This window comes from Stigmatopora nigra, chromosome 13, assembly GCF_051989575.1.
Source record: "Stigmatopora nigra isolate UIUO_SnigA chromosome 13, RoL_Snig_1.1, whole genome shotgun sequence".
NCBI classification, from domain to species: Eukaryota; Metazoa; Chordata; class Actinopteri; order Syngnathiformes; family Syngnathidae; genus Stigmatopora; species Stigmatopora nigra.
This window is the reverse complement of record NC_135520.1, coordinates 4,341,104-4,353,271: the sequence shown is the minus strand read 5'-3', so window position 1 is coordinate 4,353,271 and position 12,168 is coordinate 4,341,104. Positions and strand designations below refer to the sequence as shown.

The window sequence follows — 12,168 nt, the reverse complement described above, 5'->3', positions numbered from 1 at the left end:
TGATAATATTAATATTAGCCTAATTAATTATGTTGTTTGAACATGCTCGGCTGTGTGTACCTTCTACACAACGCCAACCAGCCGGAGCTGGAACCGAGCTCTCAGGCGTCTCTATCTCACCGCCGTCCATGACTACTGCACACAATTCATCAAGCCAGAGATATCTAATCCCCTCCGGCGCTGCTCACTTCCCCAAGTAGAAGAAAGAACTTTGCTCTGGTGGCAAGAATTCCCATGAATACTTGATGACTTCTATAGAAATGGAATGGGTTTCATTTCACTTTGAAAGTGACATTCACACATATTAAAGCGCCGGGACAACTTGCCGTCGTCGCTCTTCTCCTTTGAGGATAAAGGCAAAGATAAAATCCATCCATTTTGTTTAATGAGTCTCTGGTTAAGGTAAACAGCACTACATTGGGAGCAGCTTTGCAGAGAAAAACATTTCCAGCATCATCCATACCTCCTCTTTTAGTGCAAAAAGACAGCAACCGCGGCACAAGTGCTGAGTGAAGAGCTTCTCCCTAGTGTATTTCTCTAATCAGTAAAAGTCAGTATTTCATCTCCGCTGACCCGGATTGTGCACTTCTAGCCGGGAACGTCTTTGAGCAAGTGTTGATCTCTGCAATTACAGTGACACATGCTCAGTGACCCATCGTAGCAGTCATCTGAACCAACAAAGGACCACCCAAACCTCTGAAGAGGTTCTCAGACCTGCTTCAGGCTTGGATCTCACTTCATTTCAGTGGCCTCTTGACATTTGCTTTGTGCTCTGGGGTCAATGGTCAGCAAGGTGGTCATGTGTCTCTCTTATCCTGACAGAGCTCCGTCCACTGCTTCTCGTGCTGATCAAGACATTATTTGTTTCCCTTTACAGCAGTGTGAGGGTTTATTCTGGGTGCCCGATGGCAGCCAGAGAATTGATAGAGTTGGCACAATCAAAAATAATGTTTTTTGTTGCTGTTGTACATAAATCAATGTCCATTTAAGGGGAAATCTAAACATGAGTGGCAGATTAGTATTTAAAAAACAAATATTACATTGATACACATTTTAAGCAAGAGGTAAAATGCACATAACCCCAAGGAACATTTACCATCAGGCGTTTTGATGACAACGCTAGGAAAGTCTATCCTAGACACGGTGGCATCCTCTTAAGCGGAGGTGTCTCTATCCAAAGTGCATCAATTCATTGAAGCATGGCAGCGGACTCTGGTATTGGACGGAGGGTGTTTGCCAAGTGGTGGCTCAGTCTAAATTAGCTGAAGTGGCGAGCCAATCGTGCTGAACGGTAGTCCACTCGGAGCTGGACAAAGGCGTGCAGGAGGTTGCGGTCTAGATTGGTCAGCTGCTCACCTGAACACACCTGCTTTAGGTTGTCAGGGGCAACGACCAGAAGGTTACACAGGGCATGTAAAGTGTCAAAGAGCTGCAGGACCAGAGGCACCTGCAGGGTGGATACAGAAAAAAGCAGGTGAACAAAAACAGTAATCCTGAACGCATTATCTGATGTAATTATTAGTATTAAGTTATTTCAGGTTGAGTAATGAAGATCTTTTTTTTTACATGAAAGATCATTCTTAATATCATTTGTAAGGTTTTTTCATGGGGGACTTTTACAGTGTTGACAGCAGCATACATCTGAATAGAATTTTGGAGATGTCTTTTTAATCCTACATGAAAAGTTAAGTTATATTTCAAGAGCAGGATGCACAGGCTATTTTTGTAAGGGAGGGTGGTCATGTTTTGCCATGGAACTCTGCTCCACACTCACCCTGAAGTCCTTGGCGCATCGTCGGTATTCAGCCACATCACAGATGGCCAGCATGCCTCCCATAGAGCTGTAGCTGTACTGTTGGAGATGCTCATGAATGAGTCTGTGGAAGCGAACTCCCAACTCTGTCAGCACCGTGTCCACATTCTTGCCATCCATAGATTTCCGCACATGTTCTACCTGCCCTCTCACGTAGACACAGACCTTGGCACAGGCCTACCCAAACATAATTAGGGAGACATTTAAAACATGGAAGAAAAAAATTATTTCCGTTTTTTTTTATAGCTTATGTCATATTTACTGTGGTGTACTGCATCAGGACGTTGTTTTCATCCTCTGGCTTGAAATCAGTCTTTTTTTGTTCTGTTGCCAAGATGTGCTTCATTTGTCCCACCATGCAGTTTAGCGTTCTATAGCATTAAATACAGGCAGCATTTACAATCCATACAAAACCCAATGTGTTTTTTTCTGTTGGAACTCACTAACCTGTCTATTCCTGTGTCCAGTTTGACCTCCATTTGTTCGATGACTTCTTTCTTTTTGTGCAAACATTCAGCCAGCTTTGGGGATGAACTGTAAACACAAATTTGAATAATAACGTAAGCCTAAAGGTAGGTCATCTGACAACCCAAATGACTCAATAAATTAAATTGGTGAGTTGGCAATTGTGTGATGAACACAACAGATTTTATTGTGCTTGAGTCAGCATAACAGCTGAATGAAACTGTATTTTACAAATATATGCTCACTTTTATTGATATTATCATGAGTCACAATTGTCATATGTTTATTGTTCTGTTTGTATAAGCCTAATACCAATGAACTTGGGAGTCATATTAAATATAAATAAAAACAGAATATAATGATTTGCAAATCGTGATTTTGAACGTCCAAACTGATAAAATTTGATTTTGGAAGATAATCATGAACTTCAAAAATGTACTTTGCCATTTTTTAATTAGGATTGTTTTTTTCCAGTATGTGTGCACATTTTGTAAACAATAAAGCGTTTTACCTTATTAGAGGCATAAGATGGTCGTTGAACTGCTTGTCAAACAAGTGAAATATGGAGTTTGCCTGTTGGACGACATCAAGGAAGTACAAATTGGCATTCTTGGCATCTGAGGAGGGAATTGCTGTATGGAAGTAAAAGAGCGAGAATATAATCAAATGATACACTTGAGTGTCGGCACAATGCAGTCAAATCTTTATTTCTGTCCTATGAATTCTCCTCAATAAAAACACTTTAGTGGCAGCAAAAGTTAAACTAAGCTAACATTTTACATGATTCACTTGTTCTCTGCCATAATCCTAAAATATGACTGTACCTGAAAGGCCGATCTCCAGAGCATAGTCAATGTGGTCCACACAAAGATGCTCGACCAGCAGCAAGAAGATTAAAAAGGCGTTCTTTGGCAAGTCTGCTGGATCTGAAAGCTGTGATTGTGATCAAAAAGCCAAGCATTAGGTTTGCATTACCAACCATAGCCGAAGTTAAAACGTAACCCATGTAGGCTTACCCTGTTGCATCTCTCAAAGGCGTGACGAGTTTCTTGCAGAAGGTTGACCACCAATTCCGGAGAGAGAAACGTTTCCCCATGGGTGTCAATACTAGGGCCCAAGGGTAGATTGGTGCGCTGTCTTATTCGCTCCTTTAGTTCTTGGATACTGAATTGACAACACTTCAACATTAGTACATGATTGTGAAATGAGCACTGTTTAAAAAATAATAATAATAAAAAAAAAAAAAAGAAAATCTGACCTTCCAGTGCCAATTGGACGTTTCTGGTGATTCTTGGAGTCGTAGTAACGTTGAAGAATCATGGCCCCGCGATTGCGAAGGTAGTCCTTTTCCATATCAATGTAGCTTTCCAGGTAGGAGGAGAAAATGCTCTTAATGAGCTTGGACAGGAAAGTGTGTTTGTCGGAGCCCAGGTTGAACTCACTGAGCTGGGTGGCCAACAACGTGGTTCTGGTGTATTTGGAAACAAAGCATAAGGATGAAAATGTGGTATATACATAAAAGAAATGAAAGGAAGCATGGCTTACCTGGTGTAAAGGTCATAGAGGTTCTTGAGGTACTGTTCCACATCAGAGTGTCGCGTGTCATCCAGTTTTTCCCTTACGTGGGCCTAAATACACAGAAACTTGTTAATAAAAGGCCCATTGAGAAAAGTTACTTTCAAAAGTGTACAAAAGAAGTACCTGTAATTTGTTCTCAAAGATATTCTGGATGAGTTTGGCCATGACGGTCTCTGGGCTGCTGAAGACCTCGCCTACCTGCTTGTTGACCCTTTGGCAGAGGGCTGCTGTGTCTTCAAACACATTATTCTTCATGTAAGCACCCTAAATCCAAGGCAAGGATTACATTTAATGACTAAACATCCCATTTTTAGTAAAAAAATAAATTAAAAAAAACCTCACTTACATCCTGACACTGTTTGATGTAGACATCGACACAGTGAGCGTAGCCCTTCAGAAAAAAAACACAATGGTTAAAATGTTTTAGTAATAACAGGAAATTAAAAACAGGAACAAAAGATATACAGTAGCTGCCCCCAAAAATGTGTCTATTTTCAGTCACCTTGAAATGTAGGAGAACTGCTGCCACTTCCCGCATACGCCCAATTTCTCCCCTGCGCTGGGCAGCAGTGAACTCCTGGATTAGCTGTCGCTCCAGGTCATGGTACTTGCCTGAAAGAAAGAATACAAAAAATACACATGTATAATAACCTTCCAATGAGGATAATTGTATATACGATAGACCTAAGAAACTTACTTGCAATTTTGGCTTTGACATCTGAAAATCTGCACACCAAAAAAATAAACAGAAAAAAGAGATCATCTTACAATCAGCAGTTTCTTGATTATACACCCACACCCACAAAATACATTTACTAAAGTATTTAAAGTGTTGCTTAAAATGTTGACATTTTAAGCACTGTAATTTGGACTAGAAATTGTGATGACTGACTGCACATTATATATACTATGAATAAAAAACATACCTGCTTTTGTGGATAATAATTGGGCAAAAAAAGCAGAGCGGCAAAAACATATCGTATTTTCCGCACAATAATTCGCAACTAAGACTTCATTTTTTTCAAAAGCTGACAGTGTGCCTTATAAATGGGTAACCATTCCCTTTAGTTCGCTCCATCTATAATTGATGATGCTTACATATAACAGGTGGATTAAGTGTGATGGATATTTAACATGCTAAATACCGCACCTTGCCCATGTTTGCCAGTGGCCTTGCTTAAAGCTGTCTCTAGGATGTCTGACTCACCTGTCAAATGGCAGCTCCTGGGCAATGAGATGTAGTTTCTGAATTATATCAGCAGCCTCTTTAATCTAAAAAAAAAGGGTAAGGAAATTAACATGTGGAAGAAATGAGCTAGAGCGAGCCATCATGACCATAAGAAGCGGACATCTCTGGGAAAAAAAGAGCCGCCGGCAGTGTTTTCACTAGGGGGATCATCTTAAAACAGCCCTCCCCGCCTTTCTGTGTTGAACAGCTGGCTGATAACAGACAGGCGGAGCTCACCTGGGCATCAGCACCCGCCGTGCTAACTTAGCAACACATGCAGCTCTATTGGCTTGACTTTTCTCAATGGCCTGTAATCCTGAAGGATTCAAAATCGCTTTCTATAATCTGTCCGGCCAGGGATATCTGCCTGAAAAAAAATGTTATTTATTTTTTTAAATGGAGATGCCCCTCCCACCCCCACTCCTGACATAGACGCTGACTGTAAAAAAGCCCCGGCCCCGCGAAAGGCCCACTGTATGCAACTCCTCTGTTCCCGCATATGCCTGCCTCAGCTAACATCATTACTCTGCTCCCGTGAGGAGGATCCAGCCTTTCTGCTCAGCGAAGGTTTTCTAAGTATCTGTCCCCCAGCTAAGATTAGCTAAATCCCATGTAAGTAATGTAGCCGTCTCCCTGCAGTCAGGGTTTAGCAGCACTTGTCTCCACGCTGGCGGGCCATCCCTCCCTTTCAGGAGGATTAGCAAAGCCATTCCCCTCCAGCTATTCTCTTGCAACTTTTCAACCCCTTCCATCTGGAGGTATGCTCTGGAAAAAGGAATCTGGACAGATATGTCCGTGCACCCCTTTCTGGGAACAACGATCTTGACCCTGACACACCCTCACTGTTTCAGACCTCCCACCATAAAAAAAGCTTACTGAAGCTCAAGTACAGTCAGCCCAAACAATACAATCTAATATGAACATGGGCCTCCTGCAAGTCTGCATTTTATCTCAACTTCTATAGATGTGACATACAGTAATATTCTATATAAATACAACTATGCTTAGCATGAACATGGCTAGTCCATCGTAAAACTGTCAAAAAGCAGTGCATTTATTCAATCTAGTTAGCTGTGGGATGCAATTTTTGTGATAACTTGACAAGTTATTAAGGGAGTTTTACATCTTAATCCTCCACCGTTTTGCCTGCAGCTGAAAAGCAGCATATTACTCTTCAGTGGTCTCACAATCTCACCAAGCGGGGGAAATCATCCTACCCACCTTGTCTGGGTTATTGAATACATCGCTACGCAGTTCCCCATCCAAGAACTCGTTGAAGTAGGTCATCAGACGCTGAGCTTCTACGGCACGTTGTCGTGGAGTGTTCACACCTTCAAGTTGATCGCCCAGGTGACATACTTTGGTTGCCACATAACTGATATGTTCATCCAGCTCCTGAAAATGCTGGAAGGCCACCTGACAAGGGAGGAAAATTCAAGTCATATCATGAAATGATTCAAAGTAAATAACGGCCATTATACTTATATAATGATAATAAAAAGCATCCAATTCAATTCAATACAATTGGTCCAAAAAAAAAAGCAAACCTGGTTGCTTCTTTGCAGGTCTTGCACTTTGTGGGCAAATTCCTTAGCTTCACGGTGACATTGATGCTCCAACTTCTCAACCCTCCGCTGTATCTTCTCATCCAGTTGTTTCAACTCCTCTATGTGATTTTCAAACTCCTCCAACAACCTGCCGTGACGGGTAATATGGTGTCAAATTGCTAAATTCATCTGGGATTACGTATAGGCTGCCTAGAAAAGTAATCAAGTCCCACAAGGTTAAATTCGCCCCACTGACCTCCCAGTCATACGGCGGTTGTTAAACAGAACAGTGTCACATGCTTAATTCTTAGGTTCCCCGCTTTAAGAAGTTCGAGCAGCTTCGTCAGCTGCATTTTCCGATGCCATAAATACTACTGAGCAAATGTTCTAAGTCAGCAGCATATTTCACAGAGCAGGAAACATCCCAAAATGATGAGTGTATAATCTTCTGACTAATTCCCGAAGCAAAGGCTGCAGCTTAAAGACATCTTCCAGACTTTCTTTGCAGACACTCATTCCCTGGTTGGTGACTCAAATGTGGTGCCCTTCGAAGATACGTCGTCTCCGACTCTTCACTAAGAGCTTCCGACGAGGTAGTGGCAAGAGTTTTGTGGAGGAAGTAGATAAGGCAGGCAGGATAAACACATGCAGTTAAAGAGTTGTGGCAATTTTTGCTAATGAAAATAACTTCCACCCAAAGCATAAACAAGACTACAACAAACTTTTGTTGAATAAAAGAACTGGACCAATACAATATACAAGACATACTAGATTCTCTGTTAAAAAATACTTGGATGCTTACTGTTGACCAGAATTGGTATTAGGAATGCTTTTTTTTTTTTTTTTTACTCTCAACCAAACAAAATAAGTCAATTAATTTTTGAAAAATCAAAGAGAAATATGTGTTTAACACTCCGATTTTCAATATGTATAAACATTCCCAAGAAATGTAGTTCAAACAATTTTTTTTATTACCGCTTGGGGTCGAATGCTTCAACTCCTCCTTTGGATCCTCCTCCGGGTGTCCGCCAGGCCAATCTTTCAATGTACTCATCAGCATCGAAGGGCTCCTAATGTACACAAATCAACATTAGAGGGTATCACACAAAACTTCCCAACATAACCTCGTTACCTACTGGCGAGATCTTTCTCAGATCCCGTTTTGGGATGTTGATCCCCAACCCTAACCCCCAAACCTAACCCTAACCCTAAAGCAGAAAGGGCATGCAAATAAGAAGAAGCAGCGTTCAAGGAAGGCTAGACAGCTAGCTACTGATGGCTAACCAAAATCCGGATTTTACCTCGAAAAGCTGAGCAGTCGTCGCCATCGTGAAGGATCAGCTGGCGAGGCGAACAATCACAATTTCTACGAAGGAGCGTAAATTCAGCAATAACGCCAACGTCGACATGGATTTTAAAAATGTTGCCTTTTGTTGACAGCTAGCGGATCCTGCTTCCTGTGTGAGACGGGTGGAGACGTGGATATCATATATAGAGCGTTGGATTTGAAGCGTCCAAGTCGGCGGCGTTAGTAACCGACGGCCATCTTAAAGCACTAAACATCTCTGGTTGGTTCATCTAGTTCCTATGTATATAATATCTACGGATGGAGACAAAAACAAGAAGTACAGTCTACAAAGTAATCGGGAGTCAAAAATCGCTCAATTCGTTGTTGAACTAGCGAACATTTATCTTGACTTTGCGCCGCCAACCCAGTAAATAAATGAGTTTTCGGGCTTTGTGGATTATTACGCACGATAAAGGTGAAAATGCTTCAGTTCGCTTTTCAAGGTAGGTATATTGCTTGATTGTCAATTTTATTCACGCCTTTCTTATGTGATCATCCATGGAACGTATTTGTAACATTGCTAACGTTCACTTGTAGGAGGTTTGCCACAGTGGAGCACCGAGCAAAGAAATTTGGTGGATCGTCGTATGTGGCAGTTCCTGAGGACAGCGCCGTGCTCAGACTCCTGCTCACTGAGCTCGGCCTCTCAGACCCGCACAAACCGTTCGTCCTTCTCCGAGATGATTGTCGTCGCTGTCCAAAGACCCCTACTTATGAACTGCGCGTCGGGCCTGGCCAGGAAACGCTCTGGCCAGTGGTTGTCATCACTCAAGGACCTGTCATCCTTGCTTGTCTGGGTCTAGTGGAGGTTCCACTGGAGCCACGCCCACCTATGGTCAAACTGATGTGCGTCTCACAGGGCATCACGTTTCTCCTTGGATTACAGGATTTTCTCTTGGGACCAGGAGGGAAGTTTGATAATGAGGTGATAGATTCCCGCTTGGCAATGCTTCCCCCTGTGCTCCTGGAGGTCCTCCCTTTTGGTACACCTCTTGACGTGCCAACTGTCAAGGCACCCGTCACATCTTCTGTGGTTGCTCCTGCTGGCAGCCAGAAGCACCCAGTTTGGAAAACAGGCTTTCACCGCGGACGGGCTGTCGTTAATATAGCATTGACAGAAACTGTACGCTCTATGCAATTCGGTGACCCAAGTAAACAAGACACGTGGGATGTGTACGGCACTGTTATGTGCAAAGTAAGTGGACAGCAAAAGCAAATAAGAACATGTTTTCTTTTTTTTCGCCCATCCATAGAATGGTTGAACACTAAATTGTTCCTAGGTATGAATGAGCACAAATGGTTTTCTGATCCTTGATTTGACTTTTTGTTTTTTCATTTGACTATTATAACAGTGTGAAGTGGAAGGAGTTCTCCCAGATGTGACAGTGACCCTCACTCTGCCACCCAATGGATCACCCCTGCAGGATATCCTGGTTCATCATTGTGTCACCTCGCTGGATTCCAGTATCTTGACTGCCTGCAGCGTTGATAACTCCGATGGCTCGTCGTTCTCGGGACCGTACAAGTTTCCCTTCTCTCCTCCCCTGGAGCCTTTCCGACTATGTGGCTACACATCACAGGTTAGCGTCCACGGCCAATATGATTTAGTATACATTCAATATTCCTTTCATTTATCATTTCATTTTTCTAATCTCCTATAGGTACCTGTCCCCCCGATCCTTGGGTCATATCAATTAAAGGAAGAGGAAAAAATCCTGATTTTGTCTGCCAACCTGAAACTCCATGAGAGTGTGAAGAATACTTTTGAGTACTGTGAAGCACACCTATCTTTTTTTAACAGGTAATCAAAGGGATATATGCCTTTAAATCTCATGCAGTTTAATTTTCTCCTCATATCAATTTAAGATCGTCAAAAGGATATTTTGAAGCAGTATGGTCAAAACTATACTATATGACTATACAACTTAATCTATAGTCTTTCTCCTTATGAATATATTTTTTTTATACAGGTCTCAGATGGGCTTTGTGGATGTTAAAGTGAGCTCTGGACATGTTGACGTGTCCAAGGAGAAGAACCTACTGGTATGGGTCCTTGGTGAGTGTTGAGTGATGAGAGAGCTCTTGTCAAGAAGCTAACAAATTCTTTACCACTTTTGTACATTCAGGACCAAAGTTTCCGAAATCTCGTGAAGTTACAATGGAAGGCAAGATCAACTTTTCAGGGCCAGCAGCAGGACCTACTGACCCCATTTGTACAGAACTCACAGCTTATATGAAAGTAGGTTAATACATACACACTTTTGTGGAGAATATTCATTTGTTTTTTACCATGTATTTTGTTTTATTTGCCTTGCAGTTGTACTTTAAAGTCCCTGACATAACACTTTCTGGATGCTGCGTAGACCAAAACTCAGTACAGGTGTATTCGTCAGCCAAACCAAAAATAATAACTTGTAAGTTTACACTATACTTTTGATATGATTTACACTGATACCTCTACTTACGAAATGAATTGGTTCCAGAACTTGTTTCATAACTTGCATTTTTGGTAAAAAGAGCACTATTTTATATGTAATTCCATTTCAAAGTGTTTTAGAACCAAAAAATTTCAGACGTACGTACAAGCATTCGTAAATAGAGGTACCACTGCATATTATATTAATTAATATTCATCAACTATTTTGATATTTTATTTCTAATGCATCCTTCTTTCAGCTCGGGAACTTAAATCTAAAGACTATTACATTTGGAACTCGACAAGTCCTGCTCCCATATGCCAGATGTCTCTGTAATCCGGACACAAATCAAAGACGACACATTTCTCCAATATACTCAGTGATGATTAAATTAGAGGTATAAAGTTCAACTGGATTAAATATTGATTAAAGAAAAAAAAAGACTGAAAGTACTTCCGACTCCTTTCCAACCTTTCTTCACCCCCCCCCCCCCCCCCTCCCTTCCATTTAGCCCCTTGCAGGCATAAGGGCCACCCCTCGCTCTGACGGGCCCACTTCAGTGACTCTCCATCAGCCGGATAATTAGCATCTGGGGCCTTGTCATCAGCTGTTGTAGTCCTGCAGAGGCCGGAGCCAGCAGGGCAGTGAAAGGCTTGACTGCCTTGAACACAGCCTTGCTGACAAAAGGCAACTCTTTAGAGCTGGCAGGGGTCTTTGCACCAGCCCCCACTACTTTTGACCCCCGTACCCGCCCTGTCAACTAGTGAGTAGTTCAAACAAACAACCTCTCCAGCTAGGCTGTGATTGAGCGCTGACCCTTTGGCCCTCCGAGACATTAAAGCAGTGGGAAACATTCAGCTGGTAGACCTGACTAATTGGCCAAAGAGTCACAAGGATGGATGAGATTGGGCTTTCTGTTGATGTTATGTAGGTGAACTAACTTCATTGGAGTGCTTTGTTTGTTGGTTTTGTAGAACACAGTTGTCAATCTATCACAGCCACATTAAGGCAAACTTCCTAATATGTATGCTAGGAGCTTTTTTGGGGAAACTTAACAAGGTAGGAACTCACATCAAAGTAATACATAACTAATGTTAAAGGGTTAAATCAAAGGAGGTTGTGCCCCAGCCACTACTCCATCCAGACTCTTCTGAGTGCCCCATTGTCTGCGGTTGGCCTCTTGTGCCCCCTCACTGCTTCAAATGCCACATTCTCACGTGGATTTCAACTCACAAGGCTGACCATGACCAATCCTTTGTCAATTGGAACCAATTGCTCACACAACATCCTTCACCTTCTTGAGTGTCCACGCCGAGCGACGGATACCGAGACCTCTCGGGTCTTCTCCTTCGCCGTGATTTGGCTTTAAGGCCTAGTGTGTATGGGTAGCCAGCTGGAAAAGGCTTTTTTATCCTCAAGATGACGCCAGACTGGCTCCTCATGTCTACAGTCATTGACTTCTTGCTGGTGGATTTGCCTTGTTCAGGGACTGTTGTGTTAATGCTCCAGTGCTTTCGGCTGAGTAGCCTGAAGCTTTACATTCAGTTGTTCCACTTTAAATTCATCGTGACTAAAGGATTCTATTCTATTCGAAATATACTCCATGTGCACTGTAAAGTTGAAACCATTTTTACGCACAACGTTGCTGAGTAAATATGTTGAAAGGTATACCAATTTTTAAACTTACTCAAAACTAGTCAATTTAAATGTTGGAAAAGTTTTTGTTTTCTTTTAGTACTGTCCTCAAACCCATTTGTTTCCATTTTATTCCA

The 12,168-nt window shown here is 42.1% G+C and overlaps 2 protein-coding genes across 4 annotated transcripts; one reads left to right on the top strand and one right to left on the bottom strand.

Annotated features, from left to right (window-relative positions):
- Window positions 1-363: 363 nt before the first annotated feature.
- Window positions 364-8,144, bottom strand: exoc5 (exocyst complex component 5). 2 transcript variants are annotated; one of them, XR_013328312.1, is made up of 19 exons: window positions 7,933-8,144; window positions 7,607-7,701; window positions 6,632-6,779; window positions 6,306-6,500; window positions 5,064-5,128; window positions 4,554-4,582; window positions 4,359-4,468; window positions 4,203-4,247; window positions 3,980-4,120; window positions 3,824-3,906; window positions 3,537-3,746; window positions 3,295-3,442; window positions 3,103-3,211; window positions 2,790-2,910; window positions 2,261-2,347; window positions 2,076-2,184; window positions 1,775-1,990; window positions 715-1,447; window positions 364-622 (listed from the first exon to the last, which is right to left on the bottom strand). XR_013328312.1 is itself a non-coding variant. In XM_077730985.1 (18 exons), the coding sequence occupies exons 1-18, from the start codon at window positions 7,957-7,959 to the stop codon at window positions 1,259-1,261; spliced, it is 2,127 nt and encodes a 708-aa protein (XP_077587111.1). In that variant the 5' UTR covers window positions 7,960-8,144; the 3' UTR covers window positions 364-1,258. The 2 variants fall into 2 exon arrangements, 1 of the variants encoding a protein (XP_077587111.1); XM_077730985.1 differs by having other exon boundaries at window positions 364-1,447.
- ap5m1 (adaptor related protein complex 5 subunit mu 1) lies at window positions 7,656-11,422 on the top strand. Of its 2 annotated transcripts, XR_013328313.1 has the most exons (9): window positions 7,656-8,422; window positions 8,517-9,174; window positions 9,332-9,559; window positions 9,641-9,780; window positions 9,950-10,035; window positions 10,106-10,218; window positions 10,297-10,393; window positions 10,656-10,793; window positions 10,908-11,422. XR_013328313.1 is itself a non-coding variant. In XM_077730986.1 (8 exons), the coding sequence occupies exons 1-8, from the start codon at window positions 8,355-8,357 to the stop codon at window positions 10,730-10,732; spliced, it is 1,467 nt and encodes a 488-aa protein (XP_077587112.1). In that variant the 5' UTR covers window positions 7,656-8,354; the 3' UTR covers window positions 10,733-10,887. The 2 variants fall into 2 exon arrangements, 1 of the variants encoding a protein (XP_077587112.1); XM_077730986.1 differs by lacking the exon at window positions 10,908-11,422 and having other exon boundaries at window positions 10,656-10,887.
- Window positions 11,423-12,168: the final 746 nt, after the last annotated feature.

Bases quoted from the DNA above. Each gene is read 5' to 3' on its own strand.
- exoc5 (XM_077730985.1), bottom strand. From the start codon at position 7,959: ATGGCGACGACTGCTCAGCTTTTCGAG. The intron at 5,129-6,305 runs GTGGGTAGGATG...CTTTTTTTTTAG, and splicing joins TATTCAATAACCCAGACAAG to ATTAAAGAGGCTGCTGATAT. The intron at 1,448-1,774 runs GTGAGTGTGGAG...TCCACCCTGCAG, and splicing joins GATGCGCCAAGGACTTCAGG to GTGCCTCTGGTCCTGCAGCT.
- ap5m1 (XM_077730986.1), top strand. From the start codon at position 8,355: ATGAGTTTTCGGGCTTTGTGGATTATTACGCACGATAAAGGTGAAAAT. The intron at 9,781-9,949 runs GTAATCAAAGGG...TTTTTTATACAG, and splicing joins CACCTATCTTTTTTTAACAG to GTCTCAGATGGGCTTTGTGG. The intron at 10,219-10,296 runs GTAGGTTAATAC...TTTGCCTTGCAG, and splicing joins AACTCACAGCTTATATGAAA to TTGTACTTTAAAGTCCCTGA.